At 54.7% G+C, this 27,211-nt stretch overlaps 1 protein-coding gene across 1 annotated transcript in view; it reads left to right on the forward strand.

The window, feature by feature from the left end:
- Positions 1-27,211, forward strand: part of Slit3 (slit guidance ligand 3) — a 568,801-nt gene that overhangs the window by 487,465 nt on the left and 54,125 nt on the right. Inside the window, exons 15-21 of the mRNA XM_027938651.3 lie at positions 8,251-8,401; positions 9,642-9,716; positions 16,432-16,575; positions 17,190-17,333; positions 19,760-19,923; positions 20,910-21,042; positions 27,118-27,186. Of these exons, the coding sequence (XP_027794452.3) occupies positions 8,251-8,401; positions 9,642-9,716; positions 16,432-16,575; positions 17,190-17,333; positions 19,760-19,923; positions 20,910-21,042; positions 27,118-27,186 (880 nt within the window). The remainder of the gene's footprint in view (positions 1-8,250; positions 8,402-9,641; positions 9,717-16,431; positions 16,576-17,189; positions 17,334-19,759; positions 19,924-20,909; positions 21,043-27,117; positions 27,187-27,211) is intronic.

A 27,211-nucleotide genomic window follows, 5' to 3' on the forward strand; every position in this document is an offset into this window, starting at 1 on the left:
AAGGGCTCAGAGTGAAAGGTCACCCCAGGGCGAGGCCACAGTCAGCCACCACAGAGGCAGGAGTGGACCCCAGATCTGCTCGCTCTTCCCACTGGCACCCAGCGTCTGGGACAGAAGGAGCATTTGGGAAGGAGGTCAACAGCTGCCCCTCCCCTGACCTCATGGTCCCACTCCACCCCGAACTCTGTCCTTAGGTTCTTTTCTGGGCCCACGCATCTCTGGGAAGGAACTTTTGAGGATAGAACTGTCACCTGGTCCTTTCCCAGGGCCTTTCCTCATTCTATTCCTGCCTCCACCTGCCCAGGGCCCCGTTAACTGTCTCGGCCAATTAGTAGTAGCCAAGGAGAGGGGCTGTAGAGTCAGGGGAAGACAGGGCACCACCTGCCAACTTCAGTCTCGTGAGTGTCCTGTCTATGTCCAAGCCCCTAGGTGACATCAAGCCCCTGGGTGACAGGGCTGGGGTGGAGTAGGCCAGGGTCTGAGGATGGCCCCTCCCACAACCTTGGGAATGACCTAGGAATGGCTGTGGGTGGGGATTGGGGACAGCAAGTTAGGGATGGCAGGTATAGAAAGAGCTAGGAGGAGAAAAAGGAAGAGAAAGGGGACCTAGAAACAACAAGGCTCACTCCGGCCCTGCGTCTGCCCGCCTGTCTGCCTTCCTGCCTTTGCATTCACAGGGTCCTGGCTCCTCTCCTGTGTGGGTGGGGGGGCGGGGACTGTAAACAGACATAGACAGGGAGAGGGGGCAGGGTTCTCAGTTGACCTTGACTAAAATATTATTATTTCTTTAAAAAACAACACTACACAGAAAGCTTCTCCCTACAGGGTAGAGATGTTTGTAGCCATCGCGAGCTTGACGTCTAGCATGACATGTGCTTTTATGTTGCATAGCTGCAGGGAAGAGGTAGTGAGAGCTACCGCTGAGCTCCAAGGGCCTGGGCTTTGAGAAACACCAGGACCCAGTCCTGCCCTGGCCCTGGGGGAGGCAGAAACCATGAACCTAAAGCTCTGTGTTTCCAGGAAGCTCCAGCAGGAGGAAGGGGGGCAGGTGACACATAGTGGAGTTGACAGATAATAACTCTGCATTTTACTTTCCCCTAAAAACACCCCCTTGAAAAGACAGCTGATGTAATTAGCAGCCAATTTGAGGGCTGCTCCTGCCGCACTTAAAGCCCTCCTTAGCAGGGCGTCTGGTTCCCCAGCTGCTGGGCTCTGCCTCTCTGTATCAGCTGCAGCCTTCGCCCTGGGCAGGAGATCGGGGTGGGTGCTGTTGACTGGGGCAATCTGACCATCAGATTAAGTCCTGCACAGGCACGGTCTGGCTGAAAGACCCTGGCCCATCCTGGGAGCACTTGCCAGTTGAAGGAGCTGTCTGTTTTGCTCCCTGCTTTGTGTGAGAAGAAGCTCTCATGATGGAAAGTGCAGGCTGGGGTGTGGCTCAGGTAGAACATTGCCTTGACGGGCAAGGCCATGGGCCCAGCACCAAAAGAGAGGGAGAGAGAGAGAGAAGAAAAGCCCAGAGGGAGGGCATGTGTCCCAAAGTGGCAAACAGCCAGACATCTTAGGGACCTCAGAGAACATCCAGTCTGTTCTAAAGATGAAGAAGTTGGGGACCACACAGCTCAAAAGCCCTGTCAAAGGTATAGGGTGTAATTTCAGGGCAAGGTCTGAAACCCAGGATTTCTGATACACTAGGAAGATTCTTGATAGTATATTTCCAGGTCCCTTCATTTCCTTTTGGAGGAGGAAGCCAAAGACAAGGAAAGGGAGATTTTAGGGCGAGGTGCATGAATGGGGTAGATTTCCTCTGCCCCGATACTGATCAAACTCCAAGACAAAATCTGAGAAGCAGAGTGTCCACAGAGCCCGGGAGTGTGCATGTCAGTATGGGGTGAAGTCCAGATTACAGATGCCCACCATTGTAGACTACCTATGCACTGTCAAGGTGCTGAGAATAGCTTGTCAAGAAACCCAGTCCCCAACACACTGTGGAGGAATGGCGACTGTCCCTCCTGTCCGAGGTTAGGCAGGGAGAGCACCAGTCTCATCAGTGTTTACACCTCTCCAGTCCAATGGAGAAGTCCCAGGTCAGCAGGCTCATGAGAATTTCCCCTGCTCTGCCACAGATGGGAATATAGACTGGGTACCCTCGTCTGGCTCCTTGGCCTCCAGGATCATGGCTCACTAGCCTTCCTACCACTGCCATGACTCCCAGCCAAGGAGGAGGTCAGGGAATCCAAAAGGACCCTAGAATCAGGTGTTTTGCCCTCCAGCTGAGTGACTGGTTCCCCCGTCCTTCCTTCTCTTGGTTTGAGAGGCCCTTTAGTCAGGAGCCACTCTCCATTCACCTGCCACTATCTCTGTGACAGTTGGTGTCTCAGACCATGGTGATTGTAGTTTTCTTGGTGCCAAACTCAAGGCCCCATTGGCTTCCCATCTCTCTGGGTAGGAAGATGTGTCTCCTTTGATACCCATACCTCCTCCACCAAACCCCCAGTGGTATGGAATGCACAGCTGTCAGCCAAGGGCTTCTGGGGACCCTGAGGATGTTGAGGAGACCCCTGAGTAATGGAATGTCACAGGGGCTTTTTCCTGCAGAATAGCATCCGCTTTGCTAGACCCCCAGGAACTGTGGATGTCTCTCTATTTAAGGGATAGTGGACAGCGGATGGCACCACTCAGCCCTTGGGATTGGCCCTGTGTGGCAAAGCTCTCAGAAGATGCTTTGCTAAGTTGATTCTTATCCAATGGTGAGGTGCAGAATGGAGGTCAGATGCTCCGCTCAGGCCCACGATGTGACACAGCTGTCTGGATGTTCTCCACCCCCTGGGGAGGGGTTCCTTCTGCCCTGATGCCTCTGAGAAGGTGTCTGATGGCTTCCCACCTGTTGTCCTCCTTCCTGCTATGTGTCCCCTGGGGCGGGGCACAGGGCAGCAGGGCCTTCAGAAGCGTTCCAGCGGAACTCCGCTCCTGGTACTAATCACGCGCAGTGGGGGCCTGCTCCGGCTTCCGCTTCTCCACGCTGCTTCCTCTGAGCGCTCCTGTCCTCTCTCTGATGCTGCTTCCTGACCTTGACTCTGACCAGTGGCCGTGGGGCTTTCCTTTGTGCTTGATCTAACCATGTGGTGGAACGATGGAAACGGAACATGGTTCTGTCAAGCACCGCGGAAAGCACCGCGCTCTCCTGCAGCATGGCCCGCCACCGCCGCCGCCGGACACTCCTCCTCTGCTCTGGACACCACAGCCCACCTGCCAGACCCCTCTCCCCATCTTGACTCAAAAGGGAGGAGGGTGGAAGTCTCTGAGGATTCAGATGCAGGGTGAAATGGGTTTGGAGAAGCACATGGGGCCAACCCACAACCTGCAGCCATATCTCTACCCCAAATGGAGGCACCATCCCCCAAATCTAGTGTGGATGCCAGCCATGGGTAATAGCTAGGTTTGAGCCGTGGCTCATGGGAGAATCCCAGCCCAAGGTCATTTCCCCATGCAGCAGCTAACCCAAAGGGGAGTCCATCCTGCCCATGACCCTTACCACCTCCGTTGGAATCCTCTTCATGTGAGATGAGTGTGAGCTTGTGAATGGGTGAAGCTGGCATGAGTCTGAGACCTTGAACTTCACCATGGCTCCTTCTGAACTTGACTCCTGCTCCTCATGAACACTTTGGCCCTGATCCCCATTAGACCTCAAGTCCTATCTGTTTCCTTGAACTTCAAGCACAGTTCATGCAGATATGCTGGGCTCCTCGTCTGATGCTCACTCAGGGCCAAGTGGGCTGTGCAGACACCTGCTGACTCTGACCCTAAAGAGGGATCTTCCTGATACATCCTTGACCCAGTGTAAACAAGATAGTGTTGTTGGTTCCTAGTCTCTGTTGCATCCCATGAGAGAGAACTAAGGTGGGACCCACACCCTGGCTTAGACTCAGGAGCTGGGCGCTGGGCTCCCATCAAAGTCTAGGACTCTCATCATATCTCCCTCCGGTTGCCCTGCAGGGCCAGTTCCTACCATTGATGACTAATGGGGCATCTTACTCGCCTCTCTGAATTTTTTAACACATACTGGGTGCTTGCAATAGGCCAGGCCTGGTGATGTTTTACATCACCGAGTCCCATTGTACAAGTAAGGCTGTTGAGGCTCAGAGAGGCTGGCTATCTGGCCCCATCACTAAAAACTGCCTCCATCTGGCTGAGCTCTGCCCCTTCTACCCTCAGCCTTCCTGGCTGAGCGCATCCCTGTTACCTTGAATTAGAAAACATTTCGATCCCTGGCTTGAATCCATAGGGAGCTGAAAGTTTTCTCAGATGTTCCCTTCCAAGCTTACATCTGTTATCAGCAGTAACTTGAGTAAGGAGGAATTAAATGGCTCAGCCTCTCCAGCAGGAACATGCCAGGATCTCTCAAGCCTGGGACACCTTTCCTCCCTTATGGAGCGACAATTCTGAGTTCCCTGCCACTGCCCCACCATTCCAGGAGCCAGGCTTGGGTGGTGGATCCATACTGTGCCCTACCACCAAGCTCATGACCATGAGCTTCTCTGCTTCCAGCCCTGGATGCACTCATACTAGATCCAGTGGGGACAGCTTAGGACACCTCACTGCACAACTGCTGGCCAAACTCCTGCTAACCCAGGTAGCATTTTCCGGCCCCTGGGGTCAGGTCCCGGCCCTGCCTGTGCGTGGACTTCTGTGTGCCTGCCAACGCTCCTCTGACCCACTCACACTTGCAGCCTCCTGTCCATATCACTTCCTCTCCAAGCTACTGAAAAGGCCGTCACGCTCCCCCAGTTCCTCTTTCTGCCCTTTTCCTCCTTTTCCTCATTCCACTGATCAGAGGGCTACTGGGGACAGAGGAAAGCCCTGGCCACAGCAGTTGGCAGATCTCTGCTGATCAGATAATGATGTCCTGGTGACTTCCAATCCACCTGGGACTGGTACTGGCCCCTAATCAGCCCAGCCAATCTATCCAAAGAATAGGAGCTCTTGCTGCCCAGTCCCAGGCCCCTCACATGTCACATGCGTCCCTCCCAGGAGGGGGCCAGAGGCCGGATTCCTAGTAAAGTCTCTTGCTGTGGATGTCTACCTTCACCCCACCTTGTCTATTAAAGCTTCTCTGTGATCACTACCAGTGTCATCGTCTTGAGCTGCTCACAAAAGGGGAGGAGGGCTGCAGGGGCAGGAGCAGGACAATGCCAGATGACGTCAGCACTCCCAGGGCGCACCTCAGCCAGGGTTGAGTTTTATGGCCCTTCTCCGAGTCCTCCGAGATCTCTCCTGTCTGAACCGCCCCAAAGAGAGAAGCAGCTGCCTGATTCGACTGGTTCCCTCCTACTAAGTATTTCTGGCAGTGAAAAATATGCATTGAGATTGAAATTGACTTTTAAAGCTCTGGAAAAGTTAAAAATACTTTTGGGTAGTTATGAGCATTAGGCATAACAAATGGCTCCGAGAAGCCCTGGGTAGTTTCAGTAATGAAATATGAAGTGATGGAGGTGGCATTTCGGGCTGGCTGAAACTGGGGAACCCACTTTTTCGGTTATGTACATACGCCGTTATGAACATTTCTGGCTCCCGTGAAATATCACTCTCCGACCCCCCTCATTATTGCAAACCAGGGCAATAACAAAAACAGCAGGGGGAGAAATGCTAGAAAGAGCACATTAGTCCATCGAATCTAATTGCAAAATCATTTCATTAAGATGGGTCAGCGGCTCCACCATAGAGGTCCGCCATTATAATCTAACTGTACCACTGAGAGCCATTCCCGCTAACCATGGCCGCTCTCACCTTGATTAAAACGAAAATGCACTTAACAGGCGGCTATCCCCAGCCAGCCATGTCTTCAGGCTCTTTGTGTTGAAGAGCAAACCGTGTCCCCAACTGTCTTTCTGCCTGTGATCGGCAGGCAGGGTCGTCGGCTCTGCAAGGATCCCGTTGTAGACACATTGCAAAGGGAAAACAGATGCACACGTGCAACTCGCCCCTGCACACCATTGCCACGTGGACCCACCAGCAGGGCACAAGAGTGGGAAGTACCCTGTGGGCCTCGGCAGGGTTCACAAATGGAACTCACCCAACCCGGCCTGCCCAGGTGTCGGGGTTCAGTGGGACGATGTCAGCAAGCCACGGGCAGGAGATGTGCATTATACACTGGGCCAGGAAGCCATCTAAATCACAAGGACACGGGCCTCCATTCCGTTCACATGAGCCTGGGGATAGGAAGCTGGATGAAGTGGGGATGGGGAGAAAGCAGAGGGAGAAAGGAGGACACAGCCAGGTTTCTGGCTCCCTGCTTTGGGGTAGATAGTCCACTTCAGAGCAGAGACCACCAGGTTCATCCCCCATCAGCAATTACCACAGGGAGGTAGTAGGAAGGGAGGGAACCCCGAGGGAGGGAGACACCTGCCTTCTGCCTGACTGTAGCCCACCAGAGCAGAATCCCACATGTCACCCACACCACCACGTCTGACTGTGTGTCGTTCCCAGAGGCACAGGATGAAGCTCTGGTCTAAAAGCACTTCTGTGGTGATGCACTGTGCTGGTTACATGGCTCCTGGCAGCAGCCGATCTGGGTTCATCCCTTCGCCATGCACATAGTACCCTGTAGGCCTCAGTCTCCTCATCTATAAAATGGAAACTCGGGGTATTGCAGGGCTTCCATGGGATCACCCAAGCTCAGAGGAGACTGCCTGGCTCTGGCCAAGTAGCAGCTCGTACATCGGCCCCCTGACGTCAGTGGCCTCTGACATGCCAGGTGGCAGAGAAGGGAGCAGAAATAGAACCACAAGCACCCACACTCCACCTGCCTCTCCCAGAGAGGCTCCGCTTCCTGGATCCTGCTCTCAGCCTCATACCAACCCGGGTGAGGTAGGAGCAGCTATTTGATTGCACTTCACCTGTGGAGAGGCTCAGGCTAATTCACAGCAAAGCCTGGCCAAGCTGATGCCCTCTGCTGCTGAAACCTGCAGACTACTAGCGCCCCATAAGGTCACAGATAAGATCACCAAGGTATCGCTCAGCTGGCTCTGCCAACAAGCCACGTCCATACTCTGAGACGCTTCAGAAATGCACATGGGACACTCGGGTGCTGGAGGCATCCCACATGCATGGGCCCATGTGGACCAAGTCCCTGTTTTCCTAGCTTGGTGCTAATGCAGCATGTGGAGTGAGAGAATGAAAAGACCTGGCCAGCAAGGAACTCCCGTCTGATAGGAGAACAGGAGACCCCCATTACCGCCAGCATAATTCATGTGCTCACTGAGGTCTGCCGGCTGCTCCCCAGGGCACCTCTCAGAGACATCAGACTGTCAGTCTCCTTGCCATTGCTGTATGACCTTGAGAGAAATGCAATTTTGAAAAAATAAATCTTAGCTCCAACTTTTAACTCATGGGAACTGCCCTTGCACTATAGTTAAATAGGACTTAGTCTCTAAGACAGAGGTCGGAGCCGACCCTCAAATGTGTTGTGCTTATGTTCACAGTGTTTCAAACTTGAATTCAATACCAATATTTTTTAAATACCTGGTTTCTCTTGAGGAAAAAAAATAAATAAATATAAAGGAAAAGAAACATTGGGCAACTCAGAGCCAAATTCCCAATCATGAGAGTCGTGGGCTCCAAACCCCCACCTGCCCAACCCTCATCACTGTCTTGCCAGTAACTGAGGCCCTATGTCAGTGGTCACTTAGGACCACAGGTTTGTCTTCCTCTGTTCATTTAATTACTGTCAAGCCCCAAGAGACAACTGAGTTTGCACTTCTTCCTTTGCCTTATTCCCAGCCCTGAGGGAGCCCCACAGAAGCCCTAGCAAAATCTCTTCTGCTTGGGTCATGAGGAACAGTTAGAGCTTCTGTGGGTGGTAGGCTTCATGGAACAGGGAGCCTCCCTCAAACTGGAGGCTGGATTCTCTACCCATGCAGCCTGCGGTATTTCTCTGAGCAGAAGGTCCATGACTTTCTTCAGCTTCTCAAACAGGTCCCTGGCCCACAAAAGCATAAGAGCCCCGGATTCTTGAGCCTGGTTTCCCTAAGGATGAAAGAGATGAGTGACAAAGATCACAGGAAAAGTGGCAGGGACGGGGCAGGGCGCCCTGCGGTGCCCACCAATGACAGTGATGCCGTGTATGTCGTGTGACCCCCACACGCACCTCAATTCATGGGGCTGGTTTGTCTCCCCTCCCCCACTATGGACAGCCTCAGGCCCTCTGCGAGGGAACCCATGACGCTGACACCCCTCTTTGGCCCCGCCCAGGCTCCGAGGACTACCGCAGCCGGTTGAGCAGTGAGTGCTTCATGGACCTCGTGTGCCCCGAGAAGTGCCGCTGTGAGGGCACCATTGTGGACTGCTCCAACCAGAAGCTGGCCCGCATCCCGAGCCACATCCCCGAATATGCCACCGACCTGTAAGTCCCACCCTGCGTGTGAACATCCTCCCCTCCCCTTGCACCCCAGTCACCCTCCACCAGCCCAGGGGGGGTCTCCTGGAGGTGGCCCCCTCTGGCTTAGTTGCAGGGCCACTCCTTGGGCATCCTCTGCATAACAAGCCAAGGCAGACACCTGGCCATGCACGGACGGCTCGCTCTTAATCAGGAAGATCCGTTTATTCATTCTATAAATGCATCCTGAGCACTCAGGGGAAGCCAGGCCCCGTGCTGGTCTCATCTATGATGCCCAGGTCCATCTTCAGTGACCAGAGCAGGCAGACAGCCTCTGCTGGCCCTGGGGAGCTTATAGTGCCACCAGAAAGATTGGGATTAAATAATTAAAAACTGTAATAAAGCAAGAAAACTACTAGAATGATTAGATATAGCTGACCTTCCTGTTTGCCATGCTACTGAAGGGCTATATTGGTTTATCCCAAAAAAGGAAGAGCTCAAATTCATACCTTAGTAAGGCAAAAGTGCAGCCCATGGGGCCGAGGGACCTGAGCCTGACACCTGCTCCCTGCAGTCTTCCTGAAATCGGCCAGCTGCTTCTCGTGTCTGAGGCCATTTCCTAGCTCTAGAACGAGGGCATCCGCTGGGAAGAGTAAGAAGGAGAGGAGCACAGAGTTTCATCTTGAGTCCTGGCCCAGAGCAGGCCCTGGGTAAATAAGTGAAGGCAGGGCTGGGATCATGTCATTCTCTTTGAGTTCTGGAATCCCCACAGGACGTGGAAGGTCCAGCCTAGCTGCTCACCACTCTCCCTGTGCCAGTAGGAATGTTGGGCATGGCGCCTCAGGGCTGCTCGCGTTCACAGTGCTCAGGAAGGAGCTGAGCAGCTTGGCAAGGTGCTGTAAAAGCCTCCCAGTGTGTTCTAGCTTGCCACTGGTACCCACAGAATGAAGGTTCCCACAAAATGAAGGTTCCCACAAAATGAAGGCAGACACTTGGCAATTGAATTTTCTCGTGGATGCCCATGAGAATATTCCAGAAGGCCTCTCCATCCAGGTTGAAGGGGTTTCCTGCAGGGGAAGAGGAGTATGCTCCCTCTCCTACCGCACTCTGCGGCTGCCCAGTTGCCGAGTCCCATGGCCCTGGGGGCCCTAGCTGAATGCGAGGTCGTGGCCTCTCAGTCAAAGCCATGCAGGGAGCCAAGCAGAGGGCGTGAAGGAGGCGCCTCACCCCAGCTGACCCACCCCCTCGCCTTCTTGCTTCCCTGCAGGCGACTGAATGACAATGAGATATCTGTTCTAGAGGCCACAGGCATCTTCAAGAAGTTGCCGAACCTGCGGAAAATGTAAGTGAACTTCAGGAGCCCGGCAGCCACCACACTCCCTGACCAGGGTCTTGTTCAGACAGAGCAGAAGCCAGGGCACTGGGGTCCCTCGCCCGCTGCAGCCCCTCCCAGCCTCCTGCTGACCCCGGCCCTGGCCTGTGCTGGGCTACAGGACAGACAGACACGGCCAAAATGAAATGTGGCTGTGTCTCATGGTCACATGCTGTGATAAGCGTGTGCCCACAGCATCCCTGACCCCACTGCCCCTCTGCTCAGCCCTACCCCACCCCACATCCACTACCCCAAGAGCTGGGCCCCGGGTGAGGACCAGCAATGGAGTGTGGCATCCCGGCACAGCCACTCGCCATTCTGACAAGTGGACAGCTCGCGGCCGGCTGGTAGGTGGAGTCGAGGTGTCTCCGTCCCCAGGCACATGGTGGGAAGGCTGTCAGCTATGCTCACACTGGCTTTTAGTCTGGGGGTCCCTGGATCTGACCAGAGCCTGGGCTCAGTCAGAGGACACGTTTTATTTCTTCTCTGCTCCCGGGCTGTCCTCTGTCATAACCCTCTCCCTGCCCAAGTGGGACCAAGTCACAAAGGTAACAAAAATAACACTGCCATGCTATTAGGGTACCTGTTCTGACCCAGGGCCATGTGCCCTGTCGGACATGCATTGGTCATTTGGTCCTTACTCACCCATCTTGTGCTGGCTTCACAGTCCCCTTCATATAGGTCATGGAACTGCAGTTCAGAGAGATTCGGTGACTTCTCTTAAGACCATACATCAAACACGTATCAGAACTGGTACTTAAATTTGGATCCACCTACAGTCACACTAGTGTGAGTTTGGGCTTCCTTCCCTCCTCCTCCCTTCCTGGGTGCCCCAGCAGAGGAAGCCAGCACAGAGATGGTCTCTGCTGTCTGATTCCAAGGCTGTCTTCTCTTTGACACCCTTTTCCCCCACCCCCTATTCCATCTCCCTTGGCCCCAGAATTTGGGTCTGTTTCCAAAGCAAGGGAAACACAGTCCGTCCTCATTATTCAGAGTACATATTTGCAAACCCACCTGCTGGCTAGAATTTATGTAGCTCCACAATCGAGACTGTTCCTGCTTTCAAGGCCTCTCTTGGCCATGCACGGAGTCCACTGCAGGGGAGAACTCAGTCACCCTACACACATTCCCCGCTGACGTCGAAAGCTGGTGCGCCAGCTGTGTTCAGCCCTCGTGTTGTAAACAAGTGTCCCTTTGTGGTTTATTCAGGGCCACATAATTTGCAAGTTTGTGCTCAGCCTGAGAAGCCTGTGCTGGGCCTGGGGAGGAAATGCGTGTGTTGGGGAACGTCTTCCGTTCAGGCAGGAGTCACGTTGCTGCGGGCTGCAAGTTCAATGTTAATGAATCAATAACATATTAAATAAGGTGTCTTTAAGCAGAAACACTCATGAAGCAAGTCTCCTATTGATGAGTTGATGAAATGCTGTGGGCAAGGCCTCCTAGGACCTAACCCTGTGTTTCCCCGGGAGCCACAGCTCTGTGTTTGCTAATTCAGGGGACCTGGTGACTTTGCAGAATGTGACTGCCATTCATAATGGGAATTGGCTATGACTCCTTATTGTTTTTCTGTTCTCTGCACCCCACCCATCAGCACCCTGTGGACAGGGAGGACAGACCCCTCCTAGGCCCTGGGCAGCATCACATCTCATTGGTGCTGCTCTGGCCCCTCCTCTCCCTGCCCACAGTACCACCCTGGCCACAGCCCCAGGGACTGGTCTGTACCTGTGGGCAGTGCAGAGCACTCTGAGCTGTCACTGTGGTCCAGCACTCCACGGACCTCGGGGACCCAGCCAAATAGCACCCATCACCTGCCAGGAGATGTCCTTCCCAGTTCATACCAGGAATGCGTGCTTGTTTTGACCTTGAGGCAGAAGCTTACCCACCTGTGGATTTGGTGCTAGGAGAGTCAGGACAGCCCAGGGCCTGGCGAACAGGAGCAGACAGCCTTCACTTTTGCAGAGAAACACACATTCTCCCGGTTCAGGTGTGACTCCCCTTCTTTGTGCCTCCCTGCAGACAGATGCTAGGGACAAAGCATAGAGAGCCGACTTTGGGAGACACTCGCACAAACATATGAGGGACTGCTGACCTCAGCCTCAGCGACCCAGCAGCAAAAGGGAGGAGTGGGGGCTGTGATAAATGTAGGCCCAGCTCTCATCCAAAGGGGCAAGGCTCATCCCCTTATTTGCCACACTGGAATGAAGGTCAGGCCTGCCAAGTGTCCCCACTTCTGAAGAGTGTCTAGATGATGGGGAGAACCTGCAGGCAGACCTGTTTTCCCTGTGGCCTCAGCTTGGACCTTCTCCAGCTGTGTGACCAGGGGACTGTCCCTGGCCTTTGTAGGCCTTAGTTTTATTAGCATTTGTATAATAGAAATAAATTCACCTTACTTGCAAGTTATGATGGGGATCAGAAGTGAATACGGGGCTGGGTGTGCGGCTCAGAGAGAGGTGCAGGAGATGGAGGAGCAGCAGCGTGGCTGATCAGACATTTTAACAGGGAGGAGCTGGGGAGCGAGACTGACCGAGGTCCATCGTCATATTGTTACATGCACCGATATTACAAGTGCGTACAAAAATCCCACTGCTAGGTACAGGTATGATGCACAGATTTAAAAATTAAAATAAAAATAATTAATTTAAAAACTAAAACCAGAACTCAGACACTTTCAGGAGCCTGGAAAGTGGGACACATATGGAGCATGGCTGGACAGAGTCATGATGATAGCAATAATGACAGGTGGCAGTGGCTCTTCTCAGGTGCTTTACTCCGTGCTAGATGCTACTGACATTACCTCCTTTAACTCTCCGGAGAAAAACTTTGATATCACTTCATTTCACAAGTGAAGAAGCTGAAGCAGAGTAGTAAGTAACTTGTCCAAGGTCAAAAGGCGAGTGGCAGAGCCAGGAGCCAGAAGTGGTGACAGAGCAGGTTAGCAGGGAGCCCGTGTCCCATGGAAGGCAGTAGCCGAGTGTGTGTCTTGGTGTGGCACAAAGCCTTGTATATACATGAGGATCAGCCAACCAACCAGTGACCCAAGGGGCAAGGCTGATCCCAAAGGCCACCAGCTCCAGCTGCCACCACAGACGACAACAACAACCAAAGATCCTTGTGTCCCCAGACACATCCCCAGCTGGGCCCCTCCTTGGAGGTGGCGGGTCCCTCCCAATGTCTGCCCAGCCGTGTAGCCAAAGCTAGCCAGGCCTGGGCCTGCCAAGTTTCCTCGAGGACTCTGGGGCCAGGGTCCTCCAGTCACCTTTCTTGACTCCGCCTTTTAGGGCACTCAGGCAAGGGATCGTGAGCACGGAGCCAGGTGGTAGGACTCCATGGCTTTCTGAACCTCTGGCCCTACCCGCCAGGTGGGAGAGTGGGGCTGAGCCCTCCTCGTGGGGTCCCCTTGGGCATTGCCTATACTCAGGGACGCAGACGGGAGCACCTCTGACTGGGATATGGCATAGGATCCTCACTGCTGTGGGAGCTCAGTGCAGCATTTCAGCAAGACCATGGCTGGGGATGCAGAGCAGTGGTCAAGCGCTCACCCAGCGTGATGAGGCCCGGGGTGTCACCCCCAGCACTGGGAAGGAAGAAGGGAGGGAAGGAGGACGACGTCAGATGCAGAGAGCCACTGAGACCTCTCTTAGGTAGACTTCCAGGTCAACTCTAATGCTGAAGGAGAAGCTCAACCAGAGGCTGAAAACCGGTGGTCCTCCAGCCAGAGTCAGGGGCGCGCCAGGGGATCAGCCCGTGGTGGAAGAATTTGCTGCTCACTTTTTTCTTTTCCTGGTTTGTGTTATTTTGCATTAGTGCATGAGAGCTATTATTTCTAGAGAAATGCAACATTTCAGAACACCAGAGTGACTGGCACATATTTCAAAGATACACAACTTACAATAACTTCTGGACAAACTATAATATGAAGTTAATAAATGTGATCTTGGTATTTAAAACGTATTAGCATAACATGCTCACCTTTAAAAACCAGGAGGCTTTACAGAAACCAGAAAGTGTGGATTTCTGGCACCTTCTGGAACATCCACATCCCCAAGGGGGTCCAGTTGAGTTGAACTGAGAAGCAGCTGCCCCCTTAGCTGGGGCGTGTGCCTCCTGATCCCTTCACCCTTCCTGGCCTGCTCCCAGTCACCATTAAGTCACTACCTGGACCCTGAGAATACTTGGGCTTGCCATCCCAACTGCAAGAGAATTTCCACCTCAGAGGGAGGGAAGGGGCCCTAGGGGGTGAACAGGACCTCCCCATCCTGACAGCAAGACGGAGCGCGTGCTCCAGCATGACTCAGCGTTCACCTTTTCCAGAAAGTTCCACTTAACTTTCCCATGGCATTTCTAACTGGGACCAGGCTTTCAACCCGTCCCGTAGTCAGAACTAATGGGCTGGCCGCAACCCTAAAGAGACTGAAACCTGGAGCAGCCAGGCCTTGCCTCATTGGGCCCGGGCAAGCAGCCCGACGAATCCACCGGCTCCAAGACCTCTGTGTGACTGGGGGAGACCCCTCTACATCGTCCCTGTCCCCAGGGTGAGTGGACAAGGCTGAGCCCTCGGGTGTAAGTGCCCGTCTTCCTCAGGCAAAGGCCCAAGGCAGCAGTTTTCCTTCATAGGGGCTGCAGAGAGGAGAGGCCGCTGGTGGCCCTGGATTTGCATGGTGGGGTTTCCTGTGGGGGAGCCCCTTGGGGAATGCCTGCTGTGGGAATATCAGAGCTCTACAAACCCCAGAAGCCCTCAGCTGTTCCTGGAGTGTCCACCCAGGCTGTGCTCCCCACCCCGCCTCTCTGCAGCCTGCAGCAGTGAGGAGGGCTTTGATGGATGGAGAGAGCAGCGCTGGCCCTTCAGGAAAATTCTATCCACCCCTCTCTGCCTCCCTTCTGTTTTTCATTCTCCCAGCCCAAGGAAATGCAATTCACAAACCTTCCAGTAATGTGATGTTAATTTTGCTCGTTTAAAGAAACAGATGTCAGGAAATGGGAGGCCTCCCACTTCAGAGCTGCCCTAACTCATCTTCATTGCTTGGCCCTTGGACTTTAATCCCCACGCAGCTCGGGGCTCCCTGGAGCCAACCTCTCCTGCAGCCTGTGGTGAGTTATGGCTGCCGGGAGAACCTTCATCTCTCCTCCTACATCCAATTTGGGGGTAATTTGCAGTCTCCCCAACACATTACCTCCATTCCTGGGTCAGCCTGGGGCAGGGTGACCAGGATTGATAAGAAAAGCCACGGAGACCCCAGGGAACAACCCACGCCCACTCCCAGATCTGGGGAAGGGCCTGGGGGGTGTGGCCTCCTGTGCTCTGGGCAGGACAGAAAGGGGAGGAGACCAAGGTCAAGACAAGGAGCACATGCTTCCAAAGAAGGACTGTCCCCTCCACTCCAGCCCACAGGCTCCGCATCGTGGCTCTCTAGTGGCCCGCTTGGTTCTCGGGGAAAGGGAGGGAGATTTGCAGGGAGCCCTGGAGACCCTGGCTCACCACGAGCTCCAGGTCAGTCCCTAAGGGAGGCTCCACCCACTGGGGTTGCTGCTGGTCAGCGCAGAGCTCTGTGAGCTGGAGAGGGAGTTGGGGTGGTCCTGTGGCCCCTTCTGGGGTACCCTCCCTGTAACCTGAAGCAGAGCCCTCCCCTCCAGGCCTCATAACCAGGCCACCTGGCGTGCTCCAGGGACCTCAGCAGCTTGGCGAGCAGGCAGGCTCTCTGCAGCCAAGGAGTCTCCTGCTTGCGGAAGATTTTTCTGTGCAGGGCTCGGCTGTGTTCTGGGAGCCTAGACCCTTCCCTCAGCTGGCTCCATCCACTGGCCAGGGGTGCCTTCAGGGCTGGACATCTGGATGGTCTTTGGAGACCCCTCCTCCCCTGTCAGGTGGAGTCTAGGAGGCCTGTGTCGTGGCCTGCCATTCTACCTCTTCTGTGGCAGGGTGTGGGTGTGAGGATTGGAGGGAGGGACCTGCCCTCAGAGCTTGAAGCAGAACCATAAGTGACAACACTGAGTGCTCACTTTAAGAAACACACTATCCCCAGTCCTGAATTCTGCAAAGCTGGTGACATCACCGAGTGAGGCCCTGCATCATCAAAGAAATATTCACTTGTGAAGGGGATAGTTCAGTGTAGCGCTTTTTACATGCAAGAAGACCTGGCTTCCAATCCCCGTTTTCTCAGCTGTGTGACTGTGGGCAAGCTACCTAATCTCTCTGAACTTAGGTCTCCTCTTCTGTAAGATGGGAGTGCAGCAGGGTCTGTCTGAAGGATGGTGGTGTTCGGGGTATGGTTGTGAAGGCTGGATCTCTCTCCTGGGGGAATATGATAAGTACTCAATGAATACAAACAGAAGTGCCTGCTGATGCTGGGGTTCTGGTGGGATTCCCTATGGGAGGAGATGTATTTTGTTTTCCCCGCCCTCTTCTCTAGAGAACCACTACTTAATGAGAAAATCTGGGGAGGACACAAAAGAAGTTAGAGAATCACTGTTTTAAGTCCGCCAGTCCCCGGGGCATAGGAAAGAGGGTCACTGTGACGACACTTCACTCCCAAGCCATCTGCTGTGTGGGGCCCTTGCTCCTGCTTCACAGGGTCTAAGGACAAATGTCAGGGGAATCATGACAGCTCTGCACCCTCCAGTCCCCAGGGCCGTGGCTCCCCCGCGTCCTGACCCTGTACCCCCTTGGTCCCCCATCTGCCTCCTCCTCTAGAAACCTGAGCAACAACAAGATCAAGGAGGTGCGAGAGGGGGCCTTCGATGGGGCCGCCGGTGTGCAGGAGCTGATGCTGACCGGGAACCAGCTGGAGGCCGTGCACGGGCGCATGTTCCGGGGCCTCAGCGGCCTCAAGACCCTGTGAGTGGACTGGGAGTCTGGAGGGAGGCCGAGGGCAGGGCAGGCAGCGGGGCACCACGCACCATCCTGACCTGTGGAGCCGGAGCCCTGGACACCTCCCAGTCCGTGAGGGGAAGAGGTCAGCATGGCACTTGGACACGCCACTTGGAGTCACTCCATGATGCACCCTCCCAAACACATCAGACCAGAAACCCATGGAGGTGGCCACAGCACACTCTTCCCCACAAGCATGCACATGTGCACGTGTTTGTACAAATGGCACAACACTTACACATGCCCCAGGCCCACAAGCACCTGCAGACACACCTGTCCACATGGGCGTGAACACAAGGCAGTGCACAGCAACCCGTGGGTTCTCCCTTCTCCCCGCAGCAGCCACAGGCATGAGCACAGGGGGACATGCACGCTCAGCGCTGGCGCAGTAAGTGGAGCGCACAAGCAAGATCACACTTGGCCCCAGGGATCCAGGCCTTGCATTTACAGGTCGAACTTGAGCGGCCTGGAGAGCCCAGCTTGGGGGTGGCGGGAGCACCCCACTAGTCACACGCCCGCCGCTATGTGCCGTGTGCAGGAGGAAAGCTTGACACCTGTGCTCCTCTTCCCACAACCTGCAGGATGCTGAGGAGCAACATGATCAGCTGCGTGGGCAATGACACCTTCGCAGGCCTGAGTTCTGTGAGGCTGCTGTCCCTCTACGACAACCGGATCACCACCATCACCCCTGGGGCCTTCACCACGCTCGTCTCCCTGTCCACCATGTGAGTCTCCCTGGTCCCCCTGTGCAGACCTCACCATCCCCCAGCTCCTTGCTGTCTGAGGCCATGGTCACATATCCCTCTGTCTACTTAAAGAACTTTGCAGGCTCCCTGTACTCTGGGCTTCACGTAGGTACTGAGGATAAGGACCCAGCACTCCCTACTGGAGCTCACAGCAGAGTGAATTGCTGTAGGGAGGTCCACAGTGGTGTGAAAACCCAACACAGGCTTTGTTGAGAAATACTGGTGCTGTATTCTGGAATGTTAGCTTGTGGAAGAGAGTGGGAAATACATATCCTTCAGGAAGACATGCACAAAGGCCCTGTGGTCAGTTGGAGCATAGACAATACATGGAGCTGAGCAAGCCCAGCATGGCCATAGCTGAGTGTGAGAGGCTTGGTACGAGGCAAGACTGGAGAGGAGGCCAGGGCTGGGCTGCAAGGTGGCTGTTGGCTGGTTTAGTCTTCATCCAATGTGAATCAGCAACAATGGGACTTTGAAGTAGACCAGTGATGTGACCAGCAGGGACTGAATCCAGCTTTCTGGACACCTCAGTGAGTGCTCCTACCCTGAGGGTTCACCCTGTCAGTAAGGAGGCTGTGACTCTAGAGCCAAATTTCCTACATCCAAACCCTGGCTCTGCCTCTCATTGGCTGTGTGGCCTTGGAAAGGGACTTCATCCCTAGGCTGCTACTTCCCCTGATCCACCTCCTGGGATTGTTAGGAGGCTGGGTCGCTGCAGTTTCTGAGGCGCAGAGCCAGGGCCTGCCAAATAGAAAGGATCCAACACCACATGGCTCTGCTGTCCTTTGTTGATAGTTAATTTTTCCATCTCTTCCCTTCTCCAAACACCCTTTAGAAGATAAAAGAAAAAAAGGCAGTTTCTGCAGTTCCTATTGCCACCCGTTGTCCCATCCACATGCCCATGTCACTTGGAAGTTGTGAGTTGAGAGTTGTAGCCATTCCCTCATGACCTGCCTGGCCTCCCTGCCTCCCGTACAGCTCCACTGACCCCCTCCAACCTCTCCCACCCAGCCCACTCCCTCCTGGAACTCTGCTGGCCCTTCATACTACCTGGCACCCTCCTCCCAGCCTCTGACCCCTCTGTTCTTTGCTCAAGTGCCACCTGCCGCACCCCATGCCCCTCTGCATCCTCCTGTCCCCTGAGCCCTGCTCTCCTAACACTGACTACCTCCTCAGATCTGCTACACGTTGCTCATCCACGACCAGTCGCATATCGCTTGCCTCCTGTCATCTAAGTTCTGGAAGGACAGGGATACACAGCTGTCCCTTCCCCGCTCTGTCCTGGAGGCTTGCACCTGTGAGGAGCTTAAGCAGATGCCAGCCTATGAGTGTACAGAGGCCCAGGCCACCGTGGCCAAATGCACGAATGAATGGGATGAGAGTGTGTCCTCAGCAGGGGGTCTATCAGCTGGGAACAACACCGTGGGCTGGCTCACTGTGGCCCATCTTCAGCCGTTCCCAGGGACCTCCCTAACAAAAGGCAAGTTAGATGCTCAGAGGGGCAGGTCACGGAGCACGAGGGCACCGCTCCCTCGTGGAGGAACGGGCCCAACTTCCGCAGCTACCGAGGCTCAGGGGAAGGGTGCTGCTGGGACAGCTGACGCCTGGGCTCTGGGTGACCGTGACACTGCAGCCACTCGAGGGCTCTCTGGCCCTCTTAGGTGACCTCCCTGGGCCATCCTTTCCTCATTTATGAAATGAGAATAATGTCCCCTCCTTCCCAGGGCGACTGTGACAGTGTGAGTGAGGTCACAGACATGTGAGGTGTGTGGAGCTGCCCCGTCCTGGAGCAGACTTGGTGGCAGAAGCTGCTGCCCCTCTCCCTGCTCCAGTCAGCCTTGTCACCCACCAGGGGACGAGTGCCTGTAGGAAATGTGCTAGTTTCCAGACACAGAGGCCAAGAGCCATGGCCCCACCCCATGAACCTGGGCTCCGAATGCCAGGCAGGTAGTAAACAAGGGCAGAAGCCATCAGGAGTGCTGACAGCCGCCCGGGAGGGGAAGGGAGAGGCCGGGAGGCTGCTGCCTCCCACTTGAGCTCAGAGAAGTCCCCTCAACCTGCTGGTGCTGGTGAAACTGAGAACCGCAGGTGACAGGGGCCAGGCAGGCTGGAGCGAGCGTCCTGGGCAGGGAAGAGGGCGGGGGCCAGGCCCCAGGTGGAGGAAGGTCTCCATGGAAGAGTGGGAGGCAGGGCAGCTGGAGCCCCAGCAGTAGCAGAGGCCCTGGCAGGAGGCCACAGTCCTGCTCCTCAGCAGGACCACAGCAGGGCTGCGGGGAGCCATCTGTGTGTCAGGGCAGGGCTGCAGCAGGCCCTGAGCCTGGCCTCTCCTGCCACCTGCAGTGGGGTCCCAGGGCTGCGCAGGGCAGCAGGGCAAGGCTGGCCCTGAGAGCCCTTCTCACCCTCAGAAACCTCCTGTCCAACCCCTTCAACTGCAACTGCCACCTGGCCTGGCTCGGCAGGTGGCTGAGGAAGAGGCGGGTTGTCAGCGGGAACCCCAGGTGCCAGAAGCCCTTCTTCCTCAAGGAGATCCCCATCCAGGACGTGGCCCTCCAGGACTTCACCTGTGACGGTGAGAGCCTGGGCAGCAGGGAGGGGGCGGGGCGCAGGTGCAGCTGACTGCATCCCCGGGGACCTGATCCACTCCACCCTGGGGCACACGCTGGAGCTCCGGGGGCTCTGCAGCCAGCCTGCGGGGCTCGCCTTGCAAATGATGAGGTGCCCCTTTCTGAAGCCATTTTCTTCCATCTTCAAAAATCCATCCCAATTTACTAAAGCATGAGCTGGTTCATGCCGCCCTGGGCTTCCAAGCTGACTAATCTGCCATGTCCACAGTGAGGTCAGTGCCCTTGGGTGGTGTGGCCCCCTTGCACTGTACAGAACCTACACAACTATACGTGGGAGCCCTCGGCCTTGCTTTTCCTGTCTGTGTCATGGTGAGGTCCAAGGTTTGTGCCCATGAGAAACAGATTTCAAGAAAAGTCCTGTCACTGGCAAGGAGCACAGAAAATTCAGGTTCGGGGTCTCAGGATCCCAGAGGGCATATTTGTTTGTATAAATCCAAGCGAGCACTGTCCTTTGCTTCCATTATCTAAGGACAGATTAACTGGTTTGCAGATCAACTGAGGTTAAAGAATAAAAGGGCCTAGGGACACACTCGCCACCCCAAAGGGCTTGTTTAGTGGGGAGGGGAGAAAGAGAGCAGGAAGAGGGAGGAGGCCAGGGCTCTGCCCCCACCTGCCCGCTCTCTTGGCCCTGATCTGGTTTGCAGGGATCTCTTTTTGTTCCTCTGTGCGGAAGCCTCACCGAACCTCCTTAATAGGCTTTAAGTCAAATTCAGTGAAGGGCAGGAACCCTGCATGCCCCCAGGTGTGTGTCCTTCCCCCTCCAACCAGGGTGAGGCCAGCAGCTGCTTCCAGCCTGGCTCTAGCCCAGAGTTGGAGCAGGCTCTGCCTGGCCTTTGCTAACAGCTGGGTGGCAACTGGCCCTGGCCTTGCTCGCCTGCGCCCCCTAGTGGACGCCGCGTCCTGCCACGCTCACCTCTGGGGCTCTCCACAGGTAACGACGAGAGCAGCTGCCCGCTGAGCCCGCGCTGCCCAGAGCAGTGCACCTGCCTGGAGACGGTGGTGCGCTGCAGCAACAAGGGGCTCCGTGTCCTCCCCAAAGGCATGCCCAAGGACGTGACCGAGCTGTAAGTAGCCCCATGCCAGCATCCTTCACACTGCGCCCAGCCTCTCAAGCCAGACACCGGCCGGATGCCCTTGAATGCATTCCAGCAAGATGGCAGGGAAGCCTCGCCAAAGTGACCGACAGGGAACAGGAAGCCCAGTTCCCCAGGGCCTCTGCCTGGCAAGGGAGGAGCATCTGACTCCACTCTCCCTGAAGATGCTCCAGAACACAAGACGGAGGGTCGTCAAGGGCCTGTGCTGGGAGCCCTGCAAACTGGGCAGGGACTGATGGCCTGCCGGGAGTGCCCAGGTGCTAGGCAGTCTGGCACTTGATGCTCTTCCCCGACACGGGCCTGCTCCCTCCCCAGGCCAGCTTAGCCTCAATCCCCAGACTCAGCAACATGGCCACTCCTCCAGGGAGAGTCTCCCTCCTGCCCCACCCAGGGCCTGCCTTGGGACCTGAGTGTCCCGGGTTTCTGGAGGACGGGCAGATCCCTGCGGGCAGGTTGTGGCTCCTGGCACTCCCTGGTGTTGGGGGAGGCTGGAACCAGGCTGCCAGCTCAAGGGGAGCAAGGGGGTGTGACAGCAGCACTGTGGAGTCCAGGGCAGTCCTGCCTTTGAGAGGGACCACTTCAAGAGACGTATGCAGTATTTGTCTTCTGCTCTGGTTGAATCCTTTCTTACGATCATATCACCACTGAGCAGCAGAGTACAGACTTTCAACCCAGGTCTGTCTGACCCAACATCCAGTCACTAACCCCCTATCTCAGTGGCAGAGGCCCAGGTATCTTTGAGTGCTACCTGCAGCCCTGGCTTGTTGGAGATTGGCAGGCGACACCATGAGTCCTCTCAGAACTGCTGCCTGCCGCCAAGCAGAGAGAGCCCAGCTCAGGATGGGTCAAGGTGCCATTGGATCCTGGCTGGGCCCACCCCAACAGCTGGGCCTTCTCCAGCCATGGCAGCTGCTGCCCAAAAAGGGCACCTGCTCTGCCCAGGTGCTAAGCAGCTCCCCAGAGCACTGAAGAGAGTCACCACCCAGCACTGATGGCGTCCTTGTCTTTCTCTGGCCCAGGGAGAGAGAAATGTGTCTCCAGCCAGCTGGATGGGTTGATCCCATCTTTGGCATAAGCCCTGCTCCAGAGGAGACCTCAGCAGATGGCATCAGTAGAGGACTCTCCTTGGTGCCACTGGGCCACGGGAGGGGTTCTGGGAGGCTGAGCACAGGCTGAAAGCTAAGAAGGTCCCCCCCACTGCCCATTCAAGTGTTTACTGGGCTTATCACACCTGGGAGCCGAAGCTCAGCATGGAGTGACAGCGAGTCCCTGTCTCCGAAACCAAGTGGGGGAGAAATAAGAAGACTAGTAACCAGGGAAGGAAGGAGGAAGGAAGGGAGGAAGGGAGGGAGGGAGAGAGGGGGCATTTCATTAAAATAGAGGAAAGATCAGTAGAGAAGGGGATTGAGGGGGAAGAAGAAGGGACAGGGAAAGGGAGGAACTGTGCAAACATTCTGGCCACACTTTCCTAAGTGTGTGGGGGTGTGGCGTGGTGGGTCATAGCATTGGGTGTGTCCATAGGACAGTAATTTAAAAAAAAAAAAAAGATGAGTGGATTCAGGGAGGGGAGCAGGAGTGCGCAGGGAGTGCTGGGGACTGAATTGGAGCTTCCTGGTTACATCAGGGTGTCCTGGTGTCCTATATCATTAAAAAGAATTGTCTTAAAAAGGCAGCGGCAGTGAACCAGCAGAGCAGACATCTCAGATAGGAAGAGGACTAGCGCTCCCAGGAAAATAGCAGGGAGCAAGGAGGAGCAAGGACTGGGAGGATCTTGTACTCAAGAAACCCAGGGCCTGGGCTGTGGCTCAGCAGTAGAGCACTCGCCTACCATGTGTGAGGCCCTGGGTTCAATCCTCAGCACCACGTAAAATAAGTAAATAAGATAAAGTATTGTGTCCACCTGCAACTAAAAAAAAGAAAAGAAAAAAAGATAGAACCCAGAAGGCCACCAGCTGTGACCACTGCAGGAGGAAAGGGGACAGGTGTGCGGAGCAGTTGAAGCAAGTTCTGTGGCCACAGCAAAGGCTGAGTCTGCAGCCCCAGGGAAAAGCAGGAGCCAGGGAAGAATGCTAAGCAGGACAGTGGAAAGAACAGTTCTCCTTTAGAAACATCATTCTGGAAGAATGGAGAATGCACAACCAGTGGTCAGAATCCTCCTTTGATCTTTGTATGTATTGTTGGATGGCGACGTGGGTGTGTAAATGTGTGTGTGTGTATGTGTATGTGTATATATTCAAAGTTTCTCTCAGGCCCTGCTCTAAGGTCTATCCATTTAATCTTTATAATCACATCAAGTTAGTGATGATTATAAGCCCCATTTTACATCTGGGAAGTGCCAGGTTAAGTACCTTGGTCAAGGTTACATAGCGGTTAGATAGCCAGGTTGTGAGCCTAGGAAGCCTGACTACTGAGCTGCTCTGCGTGGCTCAGAGCCTGGAATAGGGTCTCCTGGAGGTGGCTTCCCTCCTCTGTCACACCCAGCTGGTCCCAGAGTTCTTTGTGCATGTCTGTTGGTTGTGCGAGGCTCAGACGGCCATGGCAGCGTTCATTCCAGGATCTGTGTGAACTTCCATGTGAGGCCAATGTCCCCTCCCGTGCTTGCTCTGGGCTGAGACCAAGCATTTAAATGCAGGTCAGTGCAAAGGTTGACCCACTCGAAACGCTCGGCAGCTCTGAGGCTGGCGGGGCAGGAGGGCATTCTTCTGAAATGGGCCCTCCGGGGACCCGGGATGGAGCCACAGGCAACACTGGAGTTCAGAGTCACCATCAAGGGCTTCCTTCAAAGAGAGCTTCCCACACACCGCAGCTGTGTTTCTGAAGGGAGGCCTTTTGATTCCGTATCTTCTGAGCCCGATGCCAGGTCCACTGGGGACGTTCTGTGCTGAAGCAGCCCCTGCTCGGCTCAGCAGTGCCAAGGGCAGCTCCACCTGGGGAGCCCGGGGCCGCCACTGTCCCCAGCGCCTCGCGTTGCCAGGCAGCGGTGGGATGCGGTGGGGGCGACACCGACATGTTCTGCCAATGCTCATCACAGAATCACACTGGAGACGCCACCGTGGGGTGAAATGCTGTGAAGAAAACACACCCAGAGCTCTGGGGCCCTGCGATGCCACCCGTGCATGGGGAGCTGAGATCCGAGCATCGTAGGAGGTGGGGCGAGGAGAGAGAGGAGGGACTCGGCAGGCCAAGACATGACCCCACCAAAGGGCTGGGGTGCTCCAGGAAGCGCAAGACCAGAAGTCAAGGGGGAGCCTGGCGGGAGATGAACCTGAGATGATCTGGCCCCGATGGTCAGTTTCTTGTGTGGACTTGGCAAGGCAGTAGTCAAGCACCCAGTCTAGATGTTGTGAATGTATTTTGCGGATGCAGTTAACACCCACAATCAGTAGAATTCTTGGGTAATGGGGATCACAGTCCCAAACATTAAGGAGGGTCTCCCCTAATCAGTTGAGGGTGCTAACAAGAGAAACCCTGAGGTTTCCCAGAGAAAAGGAATTTTTTTCTCAGAATTTCTGAAAGCTATAGAAATCCTGTTTGGGTTTCCAGTCTACCCCCAGGCTGCAGTGTAGATTCCAAACCTGGCAGTCCCACCATTATCATGAGCCAGTTCCTTCAAATACACCCACATTCTCCCCACCCTTCATCGATTGGTAATAGTCAAAGGACAAAGTCACAACAAATTTAGTTTAAAGATCTTAATTGGCTTATTTTGGGGTCCAATGAGCTGAGTGGATGGGTTACTTTTATAGACGGAGAAGGGCTGAAAAACGCAGAAACTAAGACCAAACAGAGGGCTGGTCCCAAGGGCCCAGGGCATCTGCCAAACCCCAGCCCTTGCAGGCGGGGGAGGGGGATCACTGGAGCCTGAGAATTCAAGACCACATGGGTAACTTCAGGGAGACCCCCACCCATCACAAAAAAAAATTCAAAAAAAGGCTTGGTCACCCCCAAGTTACTCTCCTTATAAGGCAGAGACAGGGAGACAGAGCGATAGAAAAGTCACTGATGGGTTAACATCAGGTCACTTGTTTTGCATGAGTATTAGAGCAGAGGGGACTTCAGGGTTGTGCCTGTTGACAACTGGCCTGTTTGGGAAGTTCGGCCATTAGTCTCATCTTGTCTCGTTTGTACTGGTTTCTTGCAAGGGCAGATAAACAGCTGGTGTTGGTTTGGTGATGGTGCCCTTTAGCATGGGTGATTCCGTCTGGGTTTTTACTCTACTTATCGGAGCCTCTTGCCAAAGTACAGTCCTAAGCCGTGAGCTCCTGTACTTTTTATTTAAACATAGATCTCCATTTGGTTCCATTTCTCTGGAGAACCCTAATACTGGAGAGACCACAACGGCCTTGTCAGATGTGGGCAGGAGTGGGCTGGCCCTTCTCTAACACACAGCGGGAGCCTCCAAGGGCTCCAGGCAGGGAAGAGGCTACGTTGACACAGCACCAGTCAGAGAGAGACCCCCACGGCTCCAGAAGCAGCTCTGTCTCGTTGCTGGCCTCCAGGGTCCTGAACCTCCCCGTTCCCTGAAAGATGATGTTGGCATCCCAGAATCCCATGGTCCCTTGCACTTTCATTCGGCTCTTCAGAAAATGCAAGCATTTGCAGAGCATGGCTGTCCTGCATGTGTGTCGGGGCCAAGCACCAGGCTTCCCTTCAGACCACCATGTGTTGTGTTTTTAATCCAGGGTCCAATGAACAGCCCTTCTACGCATGCGTGCATTCAACAAGTGGGTGAGCCTATACTGTGCACTGGAGGATACAGCAAGAAACCAAACTGGCCCTCTCCCTGCCCTTGTGGAGGACATGCTCCACCACTCAGAGCGTGCCTTCCAGCAGGGCTGAGACAGAACGTAGCACAGGCGTCATCCCCCATAGCCAGCCTGCAGAACGAAATTGCAAAACCACTAGGTTGGCCTACCAGACCTGCTCTGATCTTGTGGGTGGATTTCCCTCCACGCAAAGCTCTCCCAGGGTCCCCTCTCCCAATTGTCAACCCCCAGTCACTGACGTTCATCTGCCCAGCACCCGTCCCAAGCTCCAGCAGGGGAAAGCCATGCTCTATGTTGTGCGAGCTCAGTGCTTCTCAAAATTAACACTGTTGTCAGTCACCTGGGATCTTGCTGGGAAAGCAGATTCTGATCCAGCAGGTCTGGGGTTAAGTTTGAAAAATCCTCATTTCTAACAAGCTCCTTGGCAGTGAATGAGCTAGTCCATGCCCCTTATGAGGGTGGGAGTAACCTCAGTGGGTAGCATTGCCTTTGTAATTCAGGACCACATAACTGCAAAGAAACCTCCCTCTTTCTCTTAAGCCTCACTCAAGCCCCCAGAGGTTGCTTGTCCTGATGGAGCAAGTCAGTGCAGGGCTCCAGAGTCCAGGTGGAGTGGAGTGCAGCCTTTGCATCTGTTGGGTGCATCCTCCTCCTGCAGCCCTGTCCCCTCCTGCCATGTAGTCTGCCTACTGGGAACCATACCACAGTGTTCCAGGTAACAGGGATATGCCCCCTCTCTCCTCAGTTTTCAAATACTCAACATCAAATTAGAATTTTTGAGACAAATTGTGGCTCGGTTCTCCCACCACACTCCAGAAGCCAGAACAGAATTGTGGTAAGAGGATAGTCAGAGAGAGGCGGGTTCAAGTCTACCTCAACTGCTTGCTTGCTGTGTGACCTTGAACGTCTCTGAACTTCTTCCTCAACTGTGAACTCCTGCCATGCAGGATACTTCGAGGGCTAAGCATCCAATGGAAGCTTTATTTATTAAACAAATGTTTATTGAATACCCATCATGTATCCATTGTGTAAAGAGCCTTGGGGATTCAATGGTGGGCGATTTGGGCCAGGGCTTGTCTTCATGAAACTTACCAACTCAGTGGAGGAAGACATCGTTGACTGAGTAATCACACAAATAAGCATTAAGTGACAAGTGTGGTGTCTGCTTTGGAGGTGATGGGAGGAAGCAGAGAGAAGGGACTCAGCACAGCCTCTCTGAGAGAATGGCCACCGTGCACTGTCCCTTCCCAGGTGTTGTCACTCTGTTCCTCTCTTTCAGGTACCTGGAAGGAAACCACTTAACAGCTGTGCCCAGAGAGCTGTCCGCCCTCCGACACCTGACGCTTATGTAAGGAGCTGCCTCGGGGGGGACC

This window comes from Marmota flaviventris, chromosome 5, assembly GCF_047511675.1.
Source record: "Marmota flaviventris isolate mMarFla1 chromosome 5, mMarFla1.hap1, whole genome shotgun sequence".
NCBI lineage: Eukaryota > Metazoa > Chordata > Mammalia > Rodentia > Sciuridae > Marmota > Marmota flaviventris.